This window comes from Carica papaya, chromosome 1, assembly GCF_054855325.1.
Source record: "Carica papaya isolate Zhongbai chromosome 1, ASM5485532v1, whole genome shotgun sequence".
NCBI classification, from domain to species: domain Eukaryota; kingdom Viridiplantae; phylum Streptophyta; class Magnoliopsida; order Brassicales; family Caricaceae; genus Carica; species Carica papaya.
In genome coordinates this window covers 30,392,777-30,418,945 of record NC_142309.1, presented here as the reverse complement: position 1 = coordinate 30,418,945, position 26,169 = coordinate 30,392,777, and the positions used below count along the sequence as shown (strand labels likewise).

At 37.2% G+C, this 26,169-nt stretch overlaps 4 protein-coding genes across 5 annotated transcripts; 3 read left to right on the top strand and 1 right to left on the bottom strand.

Annotated features, from left to right (window-relative positions):
* Window positions 1–149: 149 nt before the first annotated feature.
* On the top strand, window positions 150–6,812 carry LOC110818123 (Zinc finger C-x8-C-x5-C-x3-H type family protein). Its single transcript, XM_022046881.2, has 4 exons — window positions 150–715; window positions 5,057–5,263; window positions 5,370–5,491; window positions 5,578–6,812. Exons 1-4 carry the CDS (start codon window positions 656–658, stop codon window positions 6,548–6,550), a joined length of 1,362 nt encoding a protein of 453 aa, XP_021902573.1. The 5' UTR covers window positions 150–655; the 3' UTR covers window positions 6,551–6,812.
* A 734-nt stretch (window positions 6,813–7,546) lies between these two features.
* LOC110818072 (ATP-dependent RNA helicase) lies at window positions 7,547–12,480 on the top strand. 2 transcript variants are annotated; one of them, XM_088210511.1, is made up of 3 exons: window positions 7,547–11,011; window positions 11,379–11,819; window positions 12,078–12,480. In XM_088210511.1, exons 1-2 carry the CDS (start codon window positions 7,857–7,859, stop codon window positions 11,770–11,772), a joined length of 3,549 nt encoding a protein of 1,182 aa, XP_088066637.1. In that variant the 5' UTR covers window positions 7,547–7,856; the 3' UTR covers window positions 11,773–11,819; window positions 12,078–12,480. The 2 variants fall into 2 exon arrangements, with proteins under 2 accessions (XP_088066637.1, XP_088066636.1); XM_088210510.1 differs by lacking the exon at window positions 12,078–12,480 and having other exon boundaries at window positions 11,379–11,990.
* A 1,133-nt stretch (window positions 12,481–13,613) lies between these two features.
* LOC110818250 (putative methyltransferase At1g29790) lies at window positions 13,614–15,318 on the top strand. Its single transcript, XM_022047043.2, has one exon. The coding sequence runs from the start codon at window positions 13,879–13,881 to the stop codon at window positions 15,136–15,138; it is 1,260 nt and encodes a 419-aa protein (XP_021902735.1). The 5' UTR covers window positions 13,614–13,878; the 3' UTR covers window positions 15,139–15,318.
* Window positions 15,319–17,114: 1,796 nt separating this feature from the next.
* On the bottom strand, window positions 17,115–25,312 carry MP (Transcriptional factor B3 family protein / auxin-responsive factor AUX/IAA-like protein). Its single transcript, XM_022046786.2, has 14 exons — window positions 24,570–25,312; window positions 24,316–24,428; window positions 23,930–24,028; window positions 23,773–23,829; window positions 23,436–23,588; window positions 23,270–23,354; window positions 22,949–23,039; window positions 22,407–22,571; window positions 22,188–22,310; window positions 20,494–20,569; window positions 20,223–20,358; window positions 18,779–20,055; window positions 18,003–18,193; window positions 17,115–17,695 (listed from the first exon to the last, which is right to left on the bottom strand). Exons 1-14 carry the CDS (start codon window positions 24,676–24,678, stop codon window positions 17,554–17,556), a joined length of 2,817 nt encoding a protein of 938 aa, XP_021902478.1. The 5' UTR covers window positions 24,679–25,312; the 3' UTR covers window positions 17,115–17,553.
* Window positions 25,313–26,169: the final 857 nt, after the last annotated feature.

Below are 26,169 nucleotides of genomic sequence, written 5' to 3'. Positions count from 1 at the left end.
GCCCATGAGATTTTGTTACACGTGGCAGACCGCTGAAGAGCTGCGGTGAGCGTGTACATTTTTTGACTGCAGAAAAGCTGCATATTTCCATCAAGGACACCGTCCTTTCATAGTTTCAATGGGGAGGGGGGGGAAAAACAACTATCAGAATCTCCGCGTTAAAATCCAAATCCACCTTCATTCACAGCGCGTGGGAACTACTCCTTCACTATCTAACTCGTGACTTCATGCACGCGCCATACAACAAAGAAACCGAAACCAGTATAAGAAGGATGGAAATTACGAAAAAGAAAAAAGAAGACGAGAAAATAAATCCCAGTCGAAACGGCAAACCAAAACCAGAGGATCTAGGGTCCCTGGCATCTCTGGATGTATAGATTTGTATATCTATCTATCACTCTCTTGTTATCTCCTCTTCAATCCTTTAAAATCCCTCCGATTAGGGTTCTCGAAACAATGTATTAAGTTGGGATTTAGAGGTCGCAACCTAGGGATTCAAATTGGATAGACCGAGCGAGAGAAACCATTAGGAGTTTTATTCTGATCGAACTGAAACAAATCGGCCAACTGAAATTCATACTGGACATGTTCTGCGAATCGAAGCTCCAAAAAAACGGTTTTTTTTAGAATATTGTTTTTACTCTCATCTGCCAAAATGAAAGGATTGCGCAAATCGAAAAGGGTTTCTTGGGCACCGGGTGTTAACCTACGTCAGGTAAACGTTGCAATTTTGATAACGTTTTCTCAATTGTATCCAAGGATGCATTCCAAGGTTGATCAATTTTGTTACTTTCTGCTTGATTTTAGCTCAAGAGAGCAAAATTAATTTGACAAAAATTAGAAAGCACTGCTATGTGAACCCTGATTTTGAAGCTAGGTGTGGGGGTCGAATGCATGGCATTGCTCTTGCCTGAGGCTTACCCCTGTTGTTTGGTACCTTTGATCCATTTCCCAATTTCTTCATGAGGCTTTTTACCGGTTGCTGGAGGAATGATGGGAATGGTCCTCATGTCTTGGATTATTATTTTGGTTTTTATACTTCGATGACTTTCTTGTAGGTTATTTTTAACTGGTATCTTGAGATAATTTCAGTCTTTACAATGTTGCATTCATTTGTAAATTTGTTTTCTTAATTAAAAAAAAAAAAACTAAAGAGAAAGTTACGTGATTCATCATTTTATTTATAGAGATTGTGATTTGGGGATTTCGATATGCCATAGCATTAGGCTAACATAAACTTGTCATCTAGTCATCATGCCATATTACACATTAACAACAGAATGGACAAAGTTCTATGCCACATTCTCTCACACCAACTCATACAGCTATTCCGGAAAAGAAGTTTGTTTAAAGTACAAATAGAAATTTTGTAATATTGTCAAATCCAACGTAGAGTATAGTAAACTATTCTTTGTTTGAAGCAGAATATGTTCGGGCCTTTGGTTTTTCTTCAGCACTAAAATTCCTTCCCAGTTTATACATTGATGTGCCTATGCTTGCGCTGCACGTGATTACTGTTGTCAACTTCATCGGGCGTAAAGCCAAATTTGGTTTTGGTGAGGTTCTGAATGGTTGTTTAATAGCTACATTTCCTTCATATTTAATCAGTGTTGAAAAATATTTTGAATCAGTTAATAAACATAGCTCAAGCACATGGAAGCTATGCCTTGAATTTTATATCAGCTTTCTTTCTGCTTTGAACTGGTTATAAGATGCAAGAGAACAACAAATTGCAAAATTATGCGAATGTGTAGCCCCTGAAATGAAACTTTTTATATCTAGAAAAGTTGACTGGATATAAGATGAGATGCTGAATGCCATGGGACATAGTAAAAGTATGATTACTTATTTTGCAGCTCGGATTCAAAGGAAAAGAACATGTGGGAAGAAGATAATTGTGTGTGAATGGAAAATATATTTGTGTTAAATCATCAAACTATATCTTAACAGACCTAAACTAAGAAAAAGGACATGGTGATGAATGGAAGAAAATGCAGAAAAGAATATTGGAGTTGGCTGTCGCACCAGGTACAAAGCAACTGACCATGAGATTGTATTAATAAGAAGTTGTTTTTTTCTCCTTCTCTAGCTGAAGGTGCCACAGGAACAAAAAAAACATGCAAAACCAAGGTGATTGAAGTAGTGAAAGAACATGGGGAGGCATAATTAACTTATGCATGGAATATAGCAGAATGGTGAAGAAATAAACTTGAAGCTGGCTAAAAGTTTTCAGAATAAGGAGCCTGGCTTATGAAATGTTATTTCATAAGTTATTGAAAGTAGTAGTGTTATTTGTGAAAATTGTGAAATATAGAATAATTTCAATTTACATTTGAATAAATTCATTTAGTGGGTATACCAGCATGGTGTTTTAGCGGGTAAGCTGCTAACACTCTACTCGAAGATCACAAATTTAAATTTTACTGAGAATATAGAGCTCATCATTTTGTGGGTGTATTATGGGCTATTAGTGGCAGCCAATAATGTCTGATTTAGTAAGTTTAGGGCTTAAATCGTTAGTTTGTTGGTGGGTATATACTGACTAAATTAGATTTTATTTCAGCAAATTACGGCAAAAGAAACTTTTTGTAGCAGGTAGGTTTTTTCAGTTGGGGTAGATACAATCGGTTAGCATCCTACTTTGTTTTCTATGATTCAAAAAGACGAATCACTTATGAGGTTTTAATGTTGATAATGGAAGTCCATATCATATGGAAAATTTATCAAACATAGAAATCCCTGATTTTGGATTATTTTACAGATTATTGTGTTTTAACTATATTACTTTTTATTTTATTATTATTTAAATTCTATATCACTGTCAATAGAGTCTAGTAAGTTATCTTGGTGTATGAAGTCTAGACCATAAATATCATTTGCTTGCTTCTCTTTTCAGAAGTAAAATTATGAAAAATTCATTTTGGATTGGTGTTGGTGTGGAATTTGAAGTTTTGAAAAGGTTTAATAGCCACTTGATTTAAGTTGTTTCATGCATTGCCTTTTCTAGAAGCTTTTCTTCTTGACATTTTACCAAAATTTGGTTCCAGAAGCTGCTACAAGAAGGTGCAAAGGGGGTTCAGTTTTAGTCAGTAGCACTTTACCCATGTATGAAAATAGGTTTTTTGTGTATTTGGAGTCAAACTAACCGTAAAACTAAGTTGCTGTGGTTGTTGCATGGGGCTTCTTTAGTTGGCTTTATCAAAATGAATTATTACTTCAATTTATCAAAATACATTATTAGAACCATTCATCTGTGTGGAATGTCTTCAATTTTTTGCCTTCAACCTTTTCCTTGTAAAGGAGAATGTTAGCCCTAATTTTGAGCACTTATGTGATAAACCGTTTATCCTAGTTATAAAAGACTCCAAATTAATGTAAGAAAGTGTAGAGTTGTTTGGAAATTATTTCAAAAGAAAATTGCGTGGAAAGAAGGATGATTTTAAGTTAATAATTTGTTTCAAGTTTTCCATTTGTCTCCTGAGGTTGCATAGAAGATATGGTCAGTAGCTGCATTCAGTAACTTTTTGATAGTTCTCATGGAACAAAAGATGTAGAAATTTGCTTTAAAGTGAGCTCTATTTCACAAACTAATGTCTTCAGGATCAGTTTAATTATGAAATGTAATATGGAAAAGATATTACATCATACAAGAATAAGAAGGTTCCTAATTATTCTGACAGTTGTTGGAGCCCATGGTAAACATGTTATTTGTTGGCATAAATGTGTATGGTTTCTTGTTGTAGCATCTAAAATTCTTTTTTTTTTTCTTTTTCTTCTCTTTCTTGATATTCAAAAAGGAGATAAGTCCAAGAGTACCACTCCATTCAACATACAAGAGCCGACCTCTAATATCTTCATTGTCAAGTTCTACAAATTCATCAGTATGCATGTAATAGAAACAGAACGAGAAGTAATGGTGTCCATGTTGGCTAGCTATTTAGCAGAGTCACTAAAGTGCACGATCTCTTAGGATCCCAAATTTTGATTTAATATGAGTTACTTATTGCCTTCTTATGGGTTGGATGGGAAGAAATTGGACTCAAGCAGAGGTTATCTTGAGCAGTTTCAGCTTCAGTTTTAACTGACATGGGACTGCTGACTGAAAATGAGGCCTTCCTACTACTAAAAAAGTTAGCAATTATATGGCTATGGCACTATTAGTGCTTGAGCCTAACCCACTGCTAGATGGTGCCTCTACATAATTGCCACAGGTTTGATAGGAGTATTTGAAATTAGTTGGACAATCTTATGAAAGGACCAAATGATAAGACTTCATGAGGATTGATGAGCATTTGATGATAATGAAGTCCTGTGCCCATGATAATCCTGAACCAGAAGGGAGGAGGGATATTTCTTGTTTAAAGATGTGTAATGCTTTGTTGAAGAAGACCAGATGCCTAGAATTTGTTCTTCCAAAGAGGATATTAACTACATATTTGGTCAATGGAATCTTGAGAGTAAGATTATGGAGCTTTACCCATTGGGGTGAGAGCGCTAGCTGATATTGTGTTGACACAGTGGCCAATTTTGAAGCACATGCTTAGTTTATCAGTTTATCTTATCCATGACCACATTGATCAAATATTCTATTACCATTCACCTGATTGTTCTGTAGTCCATTGTTGCATCTCTAGCCTCTTGTAACTAAGTTTGTAGGTGACGTGTAAAGTTGAGCTGCATATTGGCTTAATCTGAATTATTTTATATTTATAAAAGATTGGCCTTGTGGAATTGTGTTTCACTTTTCATTTTTATCATTCTGCGGTGAAATGCCATGACTTGGCTCGCAGTGGTATTTCATGGACTAACTCTGATATACATTTTTCGTTAATTTTAATATTTTCCAGTTGCGGTTGACAGATTAAGATGTATAAAGAGGAATTTCACAAAAATTTTATATTTGAATGATGAAGTTGAACAATCTTTCATTTTGCCTGGTTTAGTGTTAGGTTTTCCCTAAATTTTGATTTTCATTTTATGCCTGGTGATCCAGCCCTTTTGTGTTTTTTGTCTAAGATAATAAAATTTTAACGATCTTATATTTTTTCATCGACAGGTAAAGCTATTCCTACCAGAAGAATCTCCTTCACAAGTTGGGTTGGATGCTCAAGATCACCTTCAAGCAAAGTCATCGTGGTTGTCACAGTCAACTTCAACTAATGATGATGCTTTGCCTCCTGGCTTTGAAGGAGCCCATCCTGTAAACCAGTTGCAAGTTAAGTTGTCAGAAGTCTCTGTCAAGAAGTGGAGATGTCCTTCCAAAGTGAGTTACAGTTTTATGGTCCTTAGTTTTGATAATTGCCTTCTCATTATCATTTTTAGTTTGTCCCTTGATGTTTGTATGAAAGCTAAATTTAGTTCTGTTACAGTTTGTGCTGAACTCTGATTGGCAAGTGGTTGCTGGGGAGGAAAGCGAAGAGGTGGAGGTTCAAAATCAGCGAGAGATTAAATTGCTTGAAACATTTTATCCATCTGCAGATATTCCTTCAAAGTTTGATACTCCACTTTCTCTTTAAAAAATTTATCATACTTCTATCTTGGCTCTTGAAGTGAAAATCATCTTTTGTCTATATGCAGTCCTATTGTTTCAGTTGAAGTAGAGAATTCACATTACAATGACCAGCGAACGCCTTTGATACCCATTACTCCCATTGAAGATGAGGATGCAATGATGGAGACATTGTCTGATTTTACAGTATCATCTAATATTCCCATGAGTTCACACTCAGTAATGGCTCCTGGATTTTCATCCTCTCTTCACTGCAGCATGCCTGGTATCCCAAATACTCTTGGCACTGAAATACCTACAGCAGCGACAGTCCCTAATGTTGAACCAGACATAGCAGCTGCTGCATCTGCTGCCTTTACCGCAATTACAAAAAGCAACGAGCATGGGAACTTGATTGACCAGGAATTGCTCATTAAGATTCTTAGTAATCCAAAGTTGTTGGAAAAATTGGCTGCAGATTATGGAACAGCTTCCAGTGCACAAAATGCACCTAATACAACTTCACCTTTTGTACCTTTGTCAGAATCACAGTCTCATGTAACTTTATCAGATCCACCTACCATCAATATCCACAGAACAGAGAGCAGTGCACCCCCAGTAGCTGCTACCTCAAGTGGTGCTTTTTACCCTCAATCAAATGGGATTGGAATGGGATCCCTCCCTAGTACTCGGGTGCCTCCACAGGCTGTTGTTCCAGGACCATGTCCACCTCCTGTTGGAATTCGTCATGCGAAGGACGTGAACTATTACAAGAACTTGATTCAGCAGCATGGGGGAGACAGGCAAGACCCGTCCCACCAATTCAGCGGCCGATACAATCATCAGATGGGAGCAAACCAGGAGATGGTAAATAATCTGAAATCAAGAGAATCAAAGCCCAAGATAATGAAGCCGTGTATTTACTTCAACAGTTCAAGGGGATGTCGGCATGGAGCCAACTGTGCATATCAACATGATTCGTCGTCCCATCAACGGGCTAATAACATTTCAGAGGTTCAAAGTGCAAAGAGAATGAAATTGGATAGGGAGATTAGTAGTTAGGGTCATTTTAATGCTATAATACATGCTTCTCGCTGGGAAAAGCTTATTGGAAAAACTTTACATTTTGTATTTCATTTTTGCTGGTTTTGCTGCAAATAGTTCAGATTGAGTACTTTTTCCGTGTGGAATTTGCAGATTTAACTTTTCTGGCCATAGAGCAGCGTTAATCCCCTTCCCCCCAGCCGATTGGCAGATTTTCAGTTTTCTGAGGCCATGCTTCTCACCCTGTTATATTGTGGGTAATATCTGTTTTTAGTTTTGAGTTTTGCGGTAAGTATTACCTAGGAGACTTTTTTCTTCTTCTTCTTCTTCTTCTTCTTCTTCTTCTTCTTCCATGTTCAGCATCTTGCCGTATTGCATCTGTTCCATCTGAAAAGTTTAATTTTCAATCTATTTAGCTCTTGCAGATTTATTTAATTTTCTATCACAATCACTGAGCAGTTCTTTTTTTTTTTTTAACTAATAACAATGGCAAGAATTGAGCAGTTACTGTTTATCTAAGTCTCTTACAGGATTTTGCTTAATTATTTTTATCATAAATCAAACTTTCTGTTTCGTTTTTCTTGGTTCCTGTTGAGAATATTTACATTTATAAGTCCGAGATGTACATCTATAAATTGAAATTGAAATATCCGAACGATCAATTATTTAATAATCAATTGGTAGAACTAATAGCTTATTTTTCTTATCTTACTCACTCTCTCTCTCTCCAACAAATCAGAGTTGGTCATAGTAAATCTTTTTATTATTTTAATAATTAAATCATTATAACAAATACTAAGATGTCAAATATAGAATATGATTCAATATTGTAATGCTATGTTAAAAAATTTCATCTTTATTTCATTGAATTGATATAGATGTTGTATCATTAACAAACATCTATTTAATTTTAAGTACTAATTAAGATATCACTACGTTAAACTCTATTAATGTATATTAAAAACTGTAAATTTTTCAAAGTGAGAACTGTGCCAAAATACAAAATTGTGAATACTTATAAAAACACGAGGCGGTTCCTTCCGAGTCACAAAACTGGGTACCCACCAGTCCGTCCAATCCATTTTCCGGTTAGTCCCGATCTGCCGAAAAATCGCATTAGGAATTGTTACCAAACAAACCCTGGAAAAACCAGACGAGGAAAAGAGGAACTCAAGAAGGCGATCAGGTATTATGAGCTCTCATTAAATATCCCGATCATTGTGTCAGACACTCGAAGCCGGGTACACCAGAAAAAGAACCCTAATCGTCAAATTTTGGCTCCTGTCTTTCTCTACACGGTCCGCATTATTTACCCCTTTCAACAATGCCTACACCGATCGAAGACGATGGGCTCAAGAAACTCGAGTACCTCTCTCTTGTCTCCAAAGTTTGCAGTGAACTGGAGAGTCATCTAGGGTTTGGAGACAAGGTTTTGGCCGAATTCATCACCGAAATGGGTAGAAACTGCGAGACCCTCGAAGAATTTGATGCCAAATTGAAGGAAAGCGGCGCGGAGATGCCCGATTACTTTGTTCACACACTATTAACTATTATTCACGCTATTCTTCCGCCGAAGCCTAAAGTTGAGAAGGAGTCGAACAGAGACAACGCAGGGGATGGAAAAAAGGCCAAGTACAAAGCTCTCGCCATCGCGGATGACAAGGAGAGCGCGAAGCGACTTGAAAGGGAACTTGAAATGGAAGCCCATGAGCGGCAAAGAGAGGAGCAGGACGAGGAGGATAGGCGTAGAGGTAGAGACAGAGGCAGGGAAAGAGAAAGAGACGGAGACAGCAGTTATAGGAATAGGGACAGACATAGAGATAGATATGATAGATTAGATCGGCACAGAGACCGGAACTATGACGGGGATTATGATAGGAGAAGGGATAAGGACAGGGATAGGCATAGGCATAGAAGAGATGGACATGAGGAGAATGGAGATAGAAGGGAGTCTGACAAAGATGAGGATCGAGGGAGCAATAGGCGGCACATATCAAATGAACCCGAACTATACAAAGTGTACAAAGGGAGGGTGTCAAGAGTGATGGACACAGGCTGCTTCGTGCAATTGAACGATTTGAGAGGGAAGGAGGGTCTGGTGCACGTCTCGCAGATTGCTACTAGGAGGATTAGTAATGCTAAAGATGTTGTGAAGCGGGATCAGGAGGTCTATGTGAAAGTGATTTCTGTTTCGGGTCAGAAATTGAGTCTTTCTATGAGGGACGTTGATCAGGAGACTGGCAAGGATTTACTTCCTCTGAAGAGGAGCTCAGATGATGATGCCTTTAGGACTAATCCTTCAGGGTCCAAGGAGGGGCCAGTGGCTACAACTGGGCTTTCAGGGATTTCGATTATGGAGGAAAACAATACTGTTCCATCACGCAGGCCATTGAAGAGAATGAGTTCGCCCGAGAGATGGGAGGCGAAGCAGTTGATTGCCTCTGGTGTCTTGAGGGTGGATGAGTATCCAATGTATGAGGATGATGGAGATGGATTGCTCTATCAAGAAGAGGGTGCTGAGGAGGAGCTTGAGATTGAGTTGAATGAAGATGAGCCTGCATTTTTGCACGGGCAAACCAGATATTCTGTTGATATGTCACCAGTGAAGATATTCAAAAATCCTGAAGGTTCGTTGAGTCGTGCAGCTGCACTTCAATCTGCACTCATAAAGGAGAGGAGGGAAGTGCGAGAACAGCAGCAGAGAACCATGCTCGATTCAATTCCAAAAGATCTTAATCGACCATGGGAGGACCCAATGCCAGAAACTGGTGAGAGGCATCTTGCACAGGAGCTTAGAGGTGTTGGCTTGTCAGCTTATGATATGCCCGAATGGAAGAAAGATGCATTTGGAAAAGCTCTAACTTTTGGGCAGAGATCAAAGCTCTCCATCCAGGAGCAGAGGCAGAGCTTGCCTATTTACAAATTAAAAAAGGAGTTGATACAGGCTGTGCATGATAACCAAGTCCTGGTTGTCATTGGTGAGACAGGCTCCGGAAAGACTACACAGGTGACACAGTACCTTGCAGAAGCAGGCTACACCACAAGAGGTAAGATTGGTTGTACTCAGCCACGTAGGGTAGCAGCAATGTCTGTTGCTAAGAGAGTTGCAGAGGAGTTCGGTTGTCGCTTGGGGGAAGAAGTTGGGTATGCAATTCGATTTGAAGATTGCACTGGACCAGATACTGTGATCAAGTACATGACTGATGGTATGCTTCTTAGGGAGATTCTTATTGATGAGAGCCTCTCTCAGTACTCTGTTATCATGCTTGATGAAGCTCATGAGAGAACAATTCACACTGATGTCCTTTTTGGATTGCTTAAACATCTTGTAAAAAGGAGACCTGACCTTCGATTGATTGTCACCTCAGCTACATTAGATGCTGAGAAGTTCTCAGGGTACTTTTTCAATTGTAATATTTTCACAATCCCCGGAAGAACTTTTCCTGTTGAGATACTTTATACCAAGCAGCCAGAAAGTGACTACTTAGATGCTGCTCTGATTACTGTCCTACAGATTCACTTGACAGAGCCTGAAGGTGATGTCCTCCTCTTCTTGACTGGTCAGGAAGAGATTGATTTTGCATGCCAGTCTCTTTATGAGAGGATGAAAGGACTGGGTAAAAACGTTCCTGAGCTTATTATTTTGCCAGTATATAGTGCTCTTCCTAGTGAAATGCAATCTAGGATTTTTGAACCTGCCCCTCCAGGAAAGAGGAAAGTGGTTGTGGCAACAAATATTGCTGAAGCATCTTTGACAATTGATGGGATATACTACGTCGTTGATCCTGGTTTTGCAAAGCAAAATGTTTATAACCCAAAGCAAGGGCTAGAATCATTGGTGATAACTCCCATTTCACAAGCATCAGCCAAGCAACGGGCTGGGCGTGCTGGCCGCACAGGGCCTGGGAAATGTTACCGTCTATATACTGAGAGTGCATACCGCAATGAGATGTCCCCAACAACAATTCCAGAAATCCAAAGGATCAATCTTGGACATATTACTCTCAACATGAAGGCCATGGGTATAAATGATCTCTTGTCTTTTGATTTTATGGATCCGCCTGCCCCTCAAGCCCTGATTTCTGCCATGGAACAGTTATACAGTCTTGGAGCTCTGGATGAGGAGGGCCTCTTGACTAAATTGGGTAGGAAAATGGCAGAATTTCCTCTGGAGCCACCACTATCTAAGATGTTGCTGGCCAGTGTAGACCTTGGGTGCAGTGATGAGATTTTGAGTATTATTGCCATGATTCAGACTGGCAACATCTTCTACAGGCCCAGGGAAAAACAAGCTCAAGCAGATCAAAAGAGGGCCAAGTTTTTCCAGCCCGAGGGAGACCATTTGACCCTTCTGGCTGTATATGAGGCTTGGAAGGCTAAGAACTTCTCAGGGCCTTGGTGTTTTGAGAATTTTGTTCAGTCTCGGTCCTTGAGAAGGGCACAAGATGTGAGAAAACAACTTCTCAGCATCATGGATAAGTATGTCTTTTGTTACATATTTTTAGCCTTATACTTTTTCCTATCAAATGCTGCACTTACAATGTCATAAGAATTAGGATTCCATGCCTGGTTTTGGTATCTTTGCTTTGATTAATCTGTGTAATAAGTATTTCCCCCTGGCATTGTTAATCTTAAGCCTAACTTGGATTGTGCTAGATTGGAAGGAGTCTGACAAAAAAAATTCTGTGGCTCAAATGTGCTAATGTTTGCATCTTAATTATGACAGTTGAGGCGGCTTATAATGTGGTTCTAAAGTTCTGACACAAAAAAAAAACTCTGCTAATATTTGCATCTTAGCCTCGTACAGCTTATAATGTGGTTCTAAAATCATTTTTCTTTATTTCAGGTATAAATTGGATGTTGTGAGTGCAGGAAAGAATTTCACCAAGATTAGGAAGGCAATCACAGCAGGATTCTTTTTTCATGCTGCTAGAAAGGACCCTCAAGAAGGCTATAGGACGCTAGTTGAGAACCAGCCAGTGTACATTCACCCCAGCAGTGCACTTTTCCAGAGACAACCGGACTGGGTCATTTACCATGAGCTGGTAATGACCACCAAAGAGTACATGCGAGAGGTAACAGTTATTGATCCTAAGTGGCTTGTGGAATTGGCTCCAAGATTCTTCAAAGTAGCAGATCCTACCAAAATGAGTAAGCGCAAGCGTCAAGAACGTATTGAGCCACTCTATGATAGATACCATGAACCTAATTCTTGGCGTTTGAGCAAACGACGTGCATGATGTACGGTTAACTTTGCTATTTTCTTCAACTAGTTGTGGAATTCAAGGTATTGCAGAACCTGCCATAATTGTGTATATATATATTTCACTGTACAACTTTATGAGTTGATTTTGACAATTAGAAGGATGAAATTTTTCCCCCAAATATTCCAGGGTGGGAGGACTATCGTTTGTTCAACTGTTGTTTGATTTGTTGAATTTTTCTAACTTGAAGATTAGTGGTTTTTTGTTGCTGCTGCATTTTATTATCACTATTTATTATTTTGTCTGCTACTAACAATGTTTATTTTGTTTTGATAACAAAGCTCAAAAGCATAACGGAATCCACACGGGTTACTAAAACAGGAAAGAATTGTGGGAGTTTGGGTGATAAATTAAGTTGCGGCTCTTTTTTTTTTTCCAACAGAAGTTGCATTTTGTCTGTGATTGTCCTAACTGGCTACTGTCACAAGGATTTATGGTCGCAAGTGAATAGACAGAACAAGGATTGGATGATCCTCGGTGGTATGATCTAGTCTACTTCATATGTGCATATATACAAGGAATGGTTTTAATTGGAGTTTCGTCAGATAAGGTATTTCTCTCTTGTGCCTGCAATATCTTCTCTCGTGGTAAGAAACTCCTGGTTCATAGTTTTGTTGTAATTAATTCTCTCACTGTGATACGTGATATCTACTACCCCTTATGCAACATCATCTTGGTTCTCAATTGCATCCGCGCAAGTGCCTAGATATCCATTTAACTTTTAGTTATTATGAAAAGTTTTGTTATTTAAGAATTATTAAAATAGATTTATTATGAGTTTAGATTCTATTTCTTATGTAATTAGAAGTTCTATCTTGTTGTTGTCAATTGCTTTGATTGTGGATTGGAGTTATCATTTATGATTTTTTTTTTTTCAATTTTCGATCTTTGTAAACCCTATTATGTTGTATCAGAGCTAAAAACTCTTGCTTCTTGTATCAAAGATTTACAACCACAAAACTCCTGAAATATTTCAAATCACAAAAATCCCAATGAGTCAATTTTTTTTCTTTTTAAGAAAAAAGAACCAGGAACTTAAAGCCACTGGAGAGAGAAACAAAGTACCAACCTTTTCACCCTTTTTTTAGATCTCTATCTAAAGTTGTGAGAGGATTGACGATGCCCTTGTCATCCATCTTAAAAACATATGAGCTGAAATCTGCCTCTCTCGCCAATCAACCACTATATTGTTCTTGCGTTTGAAAACCAGAAAAAGTGAGGAAAAAAAATCAGAAGCAGTTGAAGCTCGGAATTGCTGGACCATGAAGCAACTGAAGCCAAAGGCACTGGAAACTGATTCAGTTTCTGACTCGATAAATTTTTTTGAAAAGATGGTGAATAACTCAACATTCCGCAAGCAAACTGATGTTGCAAGTCATTATACCAAAGTAGAGAAAATAGAAATGGTAAGCATAAAGCTCTCATCTTTACTTTAGATACGAAAGAAATGACTATTTTGTTTTTAGCTCGAGAGAAAAATGCCCAGACTTAATTTTAAGCTTGATTCTCAAATGATACGCATAAAGAAAGCATGTAAACAATTCATGCTTCACAAAAAAAAAAAAAAATGAGAAGATGAGACATACATCAATCCTATTGAATGCATAATAGCCAAAAGGGAGTGTTCAAATTGGGCTGCAAGCAAACAGGTTCTCCAACTCCTAGAATTTGATTTTGAGGGTACGAGAAACGGTTTTTACTGAAGAACATCATTTAATGATGAAAATGCGAAAACACTACATTTATGTAATTAAGTCATAATATTTATTTATGATGTTAGTATTTGTTTATTTTGCTTTATTATCTAAAAATACACTTCAAACATTATCTAACCGACAACGCCCCCCACTAATTCTCGCGTCTTTCTCAATTTCTTATGCCAATCACTCCGTCCATAATTGATCTCCATTTCTTTTCTTTTTTTTTTTTTGTTCTTTTCTTTTTTGTTTGGTAAAATATTTGTAAGGAAGATCTACTTGCTCCACTTGACAGACAAGTCTCTCCATTTTCTAGCTTCTATTCTCTCTCCGTCTCCTTTTCTCTGCTCTCCGTTGCTGAACCAGAAGCAGAGAGCATATCACGATGGGGTCGGTCTCACTTAAGATTGGGGATGGAACTGCCAGATTCAGTAGGGCAACAATCTGCTCATCGGCCTTGAACATTTTAATGCTCTTCTCCGTCGTCATCACAAATCTCTTTGCCCTCTACGCCTTCACTTCCTCCCCAAACCCAAAGCCCCACCTACTTCACCCTGTCCACAAGAACATCTCACTAATCTCGGAGCAAGTCTCTTTGATCCTCAAGGAGATCGATTCTTCTCAAAGAAAGCTTGCCCAGATGGAGAAAGAGCTCTTGGGTTACGAAACTGTCGATCTTTCAAGACCCAACATTGCCACCGAGCTCAAATTGTTTCTACAGAACCATCAGCTTCCTCTGGGTAAAGATTCTCGGACTGGGATCACTGAAATGGTGGCCTCTGTGGGTCATTCTTGCGAGAAATCTGCTGATTTATTATCCCAGTACATGAGCTACAAGGTCTTCGGCCCTTGTCCTGATGATTGGAGCCTCTCCCAGAAGCTAATACTTCGCGGATGCGAGCCTTTGCCTCGAAGAAGGTGCTTTGCTAAAACCCTTCGTAAGGTGGGTCTCTCTCCTTTTCCTCTTTCTCTTTGGAAACCTGTTAGCGATAAGATTGTTACTTGGAGTGGTCTGGGATGCAAGAGTTTCGAATGTTTGAAAAATAAGAAATTGAATGGGGACTGTGTTGGTTGCTTTGATTTGGTTGATGGGTATGAAAACCAGAGATTTGTTAAAGCCAAAGGGAAGAATGATTTTCTAATAGACGATGTGTTATCTTTGGGTGGTGGCAAAATTAGAATTGGGTTTGATATTGGAGGTGGGTCTGGGACTTTTGCAGCTAGAATGGCCGAAAAGACTGTCACTGTAATTACCAACACCTTAAATGTGGACGCACCATTTAGTGAATTCATAGCTGCAAGAGGCCTTTTCCCTTTGTTTTTTAGTCTAGATCATAGATTCCCTTTCTATGATAATGTATTTGATCTTGTACACGCATCAAGTGGATTGGATGTCGGGGGCAAGCCAGAAAAGTTGGAGTTCTTGATGTTTGATGTCGACCGGATTCTAAGAGCTGGTGGCTTGCTTTGGTTGGATAATTTCTACTGTGCTAATGATGAGAAGAAGAGAGTTTTGACTCGTTTGCTTGAGAAGTTTGGTTACAGGAAGCTGAAATGGGTTGTTGGTGAAAAGGCAGATGCTGCTGGATCAGCCAAATCTCAAGTTTATCTGTCTGCTGTTTTGCAGAAGCCAGTGAGAGTGTGAGGATGAGGAGGCCAAGTTTTGATAAATACTGCAGGAGGTAAGAAAACTTCTAGTTTCTAGTTGGCCTCAAAACATCCCCATCATATTTATTTCAATATGGAATAAGTTCATTAAATTGTTTATGCTACCTGCTGCAAACTGGCAGTGGAATATATAATCCATCTATGTGATTTGAGGGCTTTTCTTTTTTGTTTTATAATGCTGTATTCTAGGCTAGAGAATTTCTACTTATTCAAACAATCAACTGTTAGGAAAGAAAAATTCCAGAGTTCATTTTTGAAATCTGTTAAAGTGATTCGCATCCATTGTTCTTTCACAAATGGATTTGCCTTTTAGAAGCAAAATATTTTTGTTAGCAGTAAAATGTTTTTTACTTCTCTGGGAATCATCAAGCCATTAAACTTATTTAAAACTATTTGTTTGCAGCAATCTGTTGGGACTTGGTATGGATCTTGATTCATGTTGCTAAATGCCTAAACTGCATTTTCCTTTACAAGCCCTGCTGTTCTTTTTTTTTATATTTTTCGTAATGTCTTAGTGTTGGGCTATATCCATTACTCTATTCATCTTGGAGGCCATTAGACTTGAGTTTACTGTTGGTATACATATCTAATATTTATACCATACCCTTCCAAACCATAACTTACTATATGCTTTCATCATTGGGCTTTATGCAAAATTGATAACAATTGTTTATAAAAACTTGATTCTTGAGACAAACTTTGGATGATCAAGAATATTTTAAATATAAGCTTAGGCTAACTCAGTCAATGGCCAATTCCAATTAGGCATTTCTGTAATTTTTTCACTAACAAATGAGAATAAGAAAAATTCATAATTGACAAATTGGAGATATAAGTAGATTTAATTCAATTATTTATCAAATATGTAAATTATAACTAAATTTTATATATCAAATAATTAAATTTATTAATTGGATGAGAATAAAATATATTTGAACAAAAAGCATATATAAAATAAGTTATATTTACAAGATTATTGTTATTTGTAGTTAACATGAACCATTCATATCTAGAAATTTGTATCTTTACCATTACAACTAATTGCTCATTGTGATTTTATTAAGTTAATTATCTTTCTCATATTAAATAGTCCCAATATTTAGTAAATTTTTTTAAGTTTAACTGTGTTTTGATTATAAATCGTATTTAGTTTATAATACTTAATTCAATGGGTTTAGAACTTAAATAAGGTAGTGTATTGTTCGAGCTTTGATGAGCAAACTGGATTTTATGTTAACAAACTATAGTGAAATGAATATTTTCTTTGAAAGAGATTTTTTTAATTAAGATAAGTGGGTAGCTAGAACAAGTTAATTTCTAATCTATCTTTTTTCCAATAAAAAATTCTGAATGAATATTATTCTCCTAAAATAAACATAGATTATCTCCTTTAATTTTTCTTATGATCAATTTCACACATATTCTAAATTCATCGAGCTAATTAATTCAATTAAAAATATGATAAATTATTTGATACAATATAAACTACAAAATTCTTTATGTTATTAACTTCATTACCCATATATATTACTTTATTCATATTACAATTTGTAGTTATTATTGCTATTCCCTAAATGATGCAAGAATGGTTACTATATTGTTTTGAGATCACAATTATAAGACTAATATCGCTTGTAGATGGTTTTAAACTTGTGTGGTTGTAGGGTATGTGAAAATTGTTTAATGGTATACAAATGATTCTTCAAGATCTCACAGTAGTTTGGGCTGAGGGAATTTCTTTATTTATAAGGAGATCACTATCTCACTTCTTGTAGGATAAAATTTCAATTGGACAATATTTCATTTGAGCTTGTCAAAACCCTAACTATGTCATGGGTGCCATTTGTGAGAACTTGACCAGCTCTTCCCTATCTGCAGTATATCCCTTACATACAGACAGGAGATACATATATTTACAATTTCAGTTTGCAACAAAGAGTAAGCACTTGGAGCTGAATGGAAAATAAAAGATATATAATGGATGCCCTTAATCTGAAACTCATACTGGCCAGAGAATTTAACATAATTGGCGCCACACACTTTTAAGGAATGTTTAATGCCTGAGAAATTCAACTTAAACTTACAAAGTTACTATTAGTCAACTCCTGCCAATTTAAGAGGATGCAGTGAAACCCACAAAAATAGTATGAGAATCTTTCATCACCACCTTATGCTTCTAATATCTTATATGAATGCATCCTCTAGATTCAGATATGCTAATGAAATACACCTACACCACCTTCGTCAGCTACCTGAATCACTTGTGGGATCTCTTGGTTGTACCAATACTGTCTCTAACAACATTTCCAGATAGCCATCACACGTTTTCTTCATCAAATAAAATCCATCCTTTGGCAATCTGGTAAACTCATCAAGTTCAAATTGGCACATGTCAAGCACAGCCACCTTCTGATATAGCAACTTTCATGCCTTGCATTGCAGCGCTGTTCAAAAGCTTCATTCCCTCTTCACTCATCTGCTGAACTTCAGTTGGTGACAGGATTCTGATGCAACGAACACATCCAACAAATTCCCTGCACAGCCATCAGAAACCAGAGATATTCAACTTCTCCAAACTCAATCTCAAGTACCCACTTTACATGGAATCCAAAGAAATAAAGGTTTAAGCAGAAAAAGAAACAAGCAGCTAAATATCCGACATCACTAGATTATTCCAAGAAAAAAAAGAAAATGAAGAGCACCCGATCAAGGATCTGACACAGCCAGAAAACAAAGAAAGTCAACACTGTACCCGTTAGGATGTTAAGATTTACAATTCAGGTACATCAATTTTTATGTATCCATTAGCATGGAACTTAAGAATGGAGAAAATGAACTTACTCCCAGGGATCATCCCCAACAAGTAGAACATCATTCTCGTAGTCCACATATACCAACTTCCATCCTGAACCTCTCCGATCGTTAAGCAGCCCTTCAAGTCCAAACATGCATTCAATTGCAGAACACAGTTCATCATAGTTCTTAAAACTTGTGACATCAATTGACCTCCCAACAGATCCAGCTTTTTGAACCTGCCAGCCAACAGATACAACCAATGTTCATTTCAGATATTGCAGATAAATGAATATAATACATTCAATGTGGCCCTGCATCTGTGAAAATGATATGAGTTGATAGAGAACTGAACTGCATGCATAGGTCCCCTGATTAAACAGTTGAAATCAAAACAAAAAGGATAAAGATGACTGCAAATACTATTTTCAGACAATAAGTAGACCAATATATCAACTTCATTGTTGAGCCAAAATTATGCATTCTGCTTTATCTCAGAAAATATATCAATATGTAACCATGATCTGATTTTATAATTTTTTACTGCCCATGAGCAAGAAATCTCTTTTTTAAAAAATAAATGAGCAAGAAATCTCTTTTTTAAAAATAAATGAGCAAGAAATCTCCTTAATAGTCTCAGGAGTCTACAGTGATATGTGGCAAGCTACAGTCTGATACAACATAAAAAAAGTAGTTGAAAATCCATGTATAAATTGGCCTGTGATATTATCCAAGGTCATTGACTATATGTGCCTAAATAGCAAAATAATCACATTAGCCCAATAATTAACTTTCCAGCTTATGCTAAAGAAATAGTAGAATACCTTTGTATATGTTCGCACACGTGGTGCTACTTGCTGCCATGAACTATTCTGCAATAGACTGCTCTCATCAAAGTCAATATTGCTTGAAGATGTACCCCCTGAGTTGTCCGGGAAGTCCTGCCGAGACAATGCTTGGGATTCTGCAAGACTTGCAGATGTAATCTGAGATTGAACATCTTGACTAGTACTAAAGTTCCCTATTAAACAATCGGTTGGATTCTGGAAATCGGCTTCCTTTAATGAACAAAACTCATCCAGGATGGCATTTGAAACAGAAGGATTAATCACAGTACTTCCACCACCACCAGCCTCAATGTTAAGACAGCTATAAATTCCGCTCTGATTATTGCTTTCATCTGAAAGATCTCTAAGTCCAGTTGAATTAAGGCTGCATGGATCAGGCTGCATGAAGGAAGTAAACTGGTCAGGCTGTGAGAAGATCTTTAGATTATTCAGCTGATGATCCCAAATATCTTGATCCATTGAAGGGTTGAATACTTCGGATAACATTGCTGAAGAGTCTTGTGTGCCAAACATGGTTACAGGCCCAGGTGATGTATATGTTGTGGCAAGAGACTGGCAAGAAGAAAGATGCGATGTCCATTCATCAGATTCTGGGAATGAAGGTAACCCAGTTATGGTAGAATCAGATTGAGCTGGGTACATTTGTTGGGAGCATTCCAACTGAGGCTGCATGGTCCATGGATTAGATTGCAAATGTATCTGGTTATTTAATGTTGGTTGGTTCATCTGACTCTCTGAATTCATAGAAGTTGAGACAAACTTTTCCTTGTTGCACTCAGTCGTGGAAGTTAATTGGCTTAACTGATCAGTTGAATGCTCAGGTTCTAGCTTCAATTTTTCAGAATTACTTCCAGTTGGTGTTGAACTTTCCGCTTTGACTTCAGGATGTGCATCAACAGGAACAGTTACTTTTGATGAATTTGAACTAACAGCAGTCGGTTGGCTTGGGCAGAACTGGGGATAGTTCTGCTTTTCTATTAATCTATTTTCTGTCTGGAAAATTTGAGATTTCTGATTGATTGCAGCCTGCATGTTTGTCGCCCCTTCTAATGAAGTTCCGGTAGCAACAGGGACTTGTAGGGTGGATGCAAAGGCTCCAGATCCAGGATGGTTAACAAGCTGAGGCTTCAGCATCATCTTCATTAGTTTTTCAGAACATAAGTTTGAAACTGAGTATGGAAAATCCCCATTGCTAATGTCAGGAACCCTGATAATAGGTCTTTTTATCAAGTTTCCCCATTCAGTTTCAGTTGCTGTAAAATCAATATAGGAAAAAAATTTAAAAAAAAAGTAAGAATTAAGTGTTAATAACAATAAAAATAACACTTAGTGCAAAGAAACACACATTCTGCTAATAACAACCAAAATAATAAGTGTAAGAAACATATATTTTAGATAAATTTCATGGATAAAAACTGACCCAAAAGCCCAGGATGTAACGAGCGCTTGAGACCTGAAGTTAGCGACGGAAATATGAAGAGACTTTCAGGAGTCTCAATTTCCCATGCACTAACCCTGCTTTGTTTATCATTGCATCCAGGCTCATCCCACTCAACCTGTAAATAAAGTGCATGTGCAACTTTTAAAGATTAAAACTGGAAAAGGCATAAACAAAGCCCTGTATAGGAATTTCAGAGCCATATCAGAGAGGAAGATTTAGTTTTGACTTCAGAAGAACCCTACTACTTCACCTGCAGATTACGCCACTTCGAACCAGGCCACCTCAGAGGATCTAAGTCACTAATGCCAACTATTGTGCCCATATATCTACAAAAGAAGTGAAAACATTAGCCAAGCCAATTTGTTAGACAAAATGCACGAGTATGCAATATCATGCACTTGTAAAAACATAGGTATTTTTATTAGAAAAATTAGCAAGATCTGACTAAAAGATTACGAGAAATCTTGATCAGAAATTTGAGCTCTGAAGCTTCAGATAAAGAATATGGAGAGTAAAGTGAAAGTAGAGAGAGAAGTCTTCGAGTTAGGAAAAAGAAAGGCTGTATTTTCATTAATTACCTTCCAGTGTTTATGTACACAGAGTTGATGAGCTTAATTAAATGACTAACGACAACTAATTGTGTAATTACAAGGTAATTATAACTAACTATAGTTAATTGTTTAACTAATCAATTAACTATGGTTAACTCCTAACTATACTTCATCTATAGTTTACTAACTGTGGTTAATTCTAATAGCGCTCCTCAAAGTGGAGTATACAAGTTTTGTATACCCAGCTTGCTGATGGCTTGTTGAAATGCAGAATGTGGTAAAGCCTTTGTGAAACAATCTGCAAGTTGACAAGTGGATGAGACAGGCAGAAGATGAATTAACCTGTCAGATACTTTATGTCTAAGAAGGTGGCAATTGATTTCTATGTGTTTGGTACGCTCGTAAAAGACAGAATTTTCTGCAATTTTCATAGCTGACAGATTATTGCAGAAAAGAGCAGAGGTGGCAGTAAAAATCTCCAGATCATGAGATTGTTGTCACTACCAACCTCTCAAACCATAATATGGATTTATTACACCAAAGACCTGTGGAAGGATCTATATGACCAGTTTGCACAAGAAGACATGGTAAGAGTATCTGATTTACAAGAGGAGATATATTCGCTAAGGTAACCAGTCTGTGTCTTGAGTAGTTAATCGATTAGTTGAACAATTAACTGTTGTTAGTTATAATTACCTTGTAATTATGCAATTAGTTGTTATTAGTCATTTAATTAAGCTCATTAGTTCTGTGCATATAAATACTGGAAGGTAATTAACAAAAGTACAGCCTTTCATTTTGTTTTTCCTAATTCAAAGATTTCTCTCTCTCTACTTTCCCGATCTGTTGAAAAATCTAAAAATACACTGATCTAGGGTTTCCTCAAACCAGATCTAAATCAGCAAGATTATTTTTGAACAATAAAAGAGAAAGATTGCCCTGATACCATATTAGAAAAATGAGCAAGATCTGACTAAAAGATTACAATAAATCTTGATGAGAAATTCAAGCTCTGAAGCTCGAGAAGAAGAATCCAGTGAGATTGCAGAGAGAGTAAAGTGAAAGTAGAGAGAGAAGTCTTTGAGTTAGGAAAAACAAAATGAAAGGCTGTATTTTCATTAATTAACTTCCAGTATTTATATACACAGAGTTAACAAGCTTAATGAAATGAAAGTATAGTTTACTGTGGTTAACTCTAATAAGTTTTACAATTTATAAGTATCCCTATATCACTAAACAAAAGTTAGAAGTTGATGTCTAATAATTATATCAGTGTGTCTCCACGACAAACATATCAGAAACTCTGACCCGACCAAATTATTCCTGTTTCTAATAATGGTTGCATCAAGGTAGCAAAACAGTAGCAAAAGATTACAATAATCTATAATATTACCTGCGCTTACCAGACTCCTCTGTTTCAAACATCATCCCAAACCTCATACCAACTGAGAGTTGAGTCCCAAAAACAGATTTCCGGTATTTTGCCATTGGAATGACAAATTCTGAAGGGCATGCCCTACAGATAACAGGAAAAGTCAATGCACTCGAGAATATCTAACCACAAATGATGTTAACAAATGACTTCCAATAAAAATAACGACATAAAACAGACCTTGGATTGTAGAAAATTGTAAATGGGCTTCGATTAGCAGCAGCATGAGCTGCAGCAGCAAGGACACCTATGTGCATGCTATCAGCCGAAAGAACTGATGATGGTAGTGTTGTCTGTTGACGATTAGCACGCCTCACTCCTACCATTAACTGTGACTTTTCATCCCTTGCAATTAGAAAGGGCAGTCTGTGTCATTTAACTTTGACATTGCAATTCAGAAAGCAATCAGAAAATCATTCTAGCTCATCATTCAAATTGACTATTATGTTGCAATTTATCATGTTGCAACATATTTGCCACAAATTCTGCGTCCATGATAAATAAAAGCATTCATCGTTTTTAAAGTTTTCTCTGGGTGGGTGTTGGGGGGGAGGGTTGGATGGATGGTGCATATATTGCAAATTGCCAATAATGGACCACCAATCATATTGTTGCAAGTGGACAACAGCGAAGGTCAACCCAATCATAGATCTCTACTTCTCATACCTTTCCTCAGTATTCAAGGCATATCACACTGAAGGAATATGAATAATATAGATTACCTGATAAACAGAACAGAATCACCTGCTCTGAGCCTTTTTGAGCCAACAAACATACTCCATCCTGTTGTGAGAAGGTGCCGCTTTGGCTGCCCTGCATAAAACAACAAATACAGATAAAAGATAAATTATGCAGCTCATTCTAGGAGAAAATCGAAAAAAAGAATGTAAACTTTTATATGAACCATAAGGTTACAAAATTACTATAACAGATGGGGAGAAGCCTATTGCAGAATATAAAGAATCAAATTCCACAACAAGAAGTTCACATAATAAGGTAAAACTAAGATTTAAGCAGGAAAGAAGGTTGGAAAGCATCCTGACCGCGGTATATATGACGAAAAGTCCAAGTATTATCATGCAAATCTCGGACAACAAGCTCTTGGGTTGGGGGCTGCATTGTATAATCCTAAATAGCAAAAATACAATGTTAAATACCACAACAACTTTGCAACATTCCAAGTTCTCATAGATCATTATGAAACCTCACCAATGGAGGAAAGAGCTTTTCTGCTGCTCTACGCGGCACTGAGAAACCACCATGTGTGCTTGTATCACTTGCTGTAAGAGTTTTACAGAAAAACTCACTCGGATGCTTGCTGAGTCTAAGTCCAAAATCTGGTATAGGGAAAACATCCCTTTCCTAATTCAAATGCCATGGTAAGAGAAGTTTGTCGGGCATAAAATTTTCTTCAGCCTAGTTTTTCTAGGGGGACAAAGGGGAATGAGGAAAACAATGGGAGGAACTTGCTCCCCTAATTTTTTCAAGGAGGACAAAACTTGTGCATGCAGAAAATACCAGAAGCATTTGAGAATAGCAGGCTTACCGAGTTCACAGGTTGAAGACTCATTTGAGCATAAATTTCATCTGTATCTTTGTCTGCCTATCAAGAAAATATGCAACGGAGAAAAGATTATTGATGTTGTGGCACATTATATAATAAAAACATGCATGGCAGAGAAAAATAGCCAGAACAGACATACATGTAGAGTAACATTGTGAACTTGGCACATCAACTGAGACTGAAGATTTGGGTAATTGGGGATTTGGGAAGTAGCTGTTCTTTTAGTGGAAACAGCCACCTGCTCCAAAAAAAAACAAAAAAAATGATGTCCGTTAGTACTGCGGACAAGATTGCCAAAACGGAACCGGCATAAATTGTTTTAGAAGATTGAATTTTCAATCACCATGATTAAATTAGAGTGTCAGTGTTACGATCTCTAAGTTATTAAACTTGGATCAAACTCATTTGGGTTCGACTTGATGAACTAGTTGAATCCTAAGTAAAAATATAATAACACTGTAAAAACAGTAAATATTAAAGTAAGTTTCTCCAAGAAGAAATGAATAACCAACAATAAATGCAAACCTGTTCGCTATGTCCTTGAGGAAAGTAGTAGACAAGACTCCCCACTTGAGGCAAGAAAACAAGGGGCCCTGCACACGCATGCCATAGTTCCGAATTTATAGCCTTTCGATCCCCTGAAACCAAACCAAATAAATTCCATTAACACTTCTTAGGAAATAAACATAAATGTTTACTTACGAAACCAAAAAAAAAAAAAAAACAAACAGACACACACAAGTTTTGAAGGCAAGTTTGTTATGATGAAGGAAACAAACCAGATGGATCCTGCATTTCTTTCAGCAATTTCATCTCCTCGAACAGAGTAGTTTGTGCAGGCCCAGTAAGTAGAACACTTGTTTTGATATTGTCTTCAACGGAAGCCATAGCCACCCGGAAGAAGTCAAGAAGAGAGCTTCATGTTGATTGAAGTAAAAAAGGGCCAAAGATCCACATGACAGAAGGAAAAAAGGAAACAAGTCCCATTTTGCATTTCAGAAAGCTAACAAGAGGAAATCGAAAAGAAGGGAAGAAATAGAGAGTGCAGAAATGCGATGGGAATCTAACTTTCCGAGAAAAAAAAAAAAAAAAAAAAAAAAAGAACCCAATTGAATTAAGCAGAAAAGTGAAATAACAAAATCTGGAAAGAAGAAAAGAAGAATAGAAGTGGGGCATTAGAGCATGAAAAAGCACGCGAAACGAAGCACGGGTGGTCTCTGTTGTTTTTATCTCGAAAAGAAACCGACCTTTCGATGAACCCACTCCCTCATCATCACTTCACACACTCAACAAATTACAAGAAAGAAAAGCTCTTTCTCTTTCTCTCTGTTATAAAAAAACCATATTTCTCTTTCTTCCTCTCTCTCTCTCTCTCTGTCCGAACTGCGTTTGCTTGAGAAATGAGAATGGGAAAGAGTGTGCATGCTCTTATCCTGTGCGCGCACTTTCTGCATATGTCGATTCCCTTGCAGCTTTAGAGTCTGAAGAAAATTTAAAAAGAAACATTAAAGAAATTCAAAAGGCAGGCAAGACTAAGAGAACACGAAAACAGTACGTACATACACTGTACATATGGTTAGATAATTTTTCATTTTTGGGGAAAGGAGGGAAGGTGGTGGTGAGCGTAGGAAAAGGAGTGTGAGGGTGGCGCATTTTAGCATTGCATAATATCTTACGTACTAATTATTTATTTACTTTTTAAAAAAAAAAAGAAGAAAAATCTGTTCTTTGTCCGTCTGGTATTTGACCGTTCGTCACGCGTGCGGTTCACGACAAATCTAGGAAGAGAGGCAAACGTAATCGATACTGACACGTGTTAGGTGGCGGTGTGGCCTTAACGGCGCCGTTTTTACACTCATTGAGGTTAGTAGCCATAGCATTATTTTTAAGCTCAAGGAAATCTTTTGGAGTGTTTAGTCATAATTTAAAATTAACAAGAACTTACATGTTCCACAAGCATGGTTCAGTTGGGTCACGTCACCTTAATTCTGTATCAGAACTTTATCGATAATTGTTTAGTCTAACGAGAATTTAAAGGGTAAAACCAACTCACCCACAATTCTTCAAATATATGTATAGATTTTGAAAACTTAGAGACGCTTGTACTCTGTTGTGTGTGTGTGTGTGTGTGTGTTGGAAGGCAAGTAAGTAAAAAAGAAGAGGGAAGGAACATATACATACATACATACATACATACATACATATATATATATATAAGTAGAATCATGTTGGCATGATGCACAAACAACGTGGAAATATTTTGGATGGTTGAAAACGCCAAAGAAAGAATTGTGTCATGCCAATTATATGACAAAATAAATTACTTGTAAGCTTAGTATTTCTCACATTACGACCTTTTTCTACCATGGGCCCAACCCT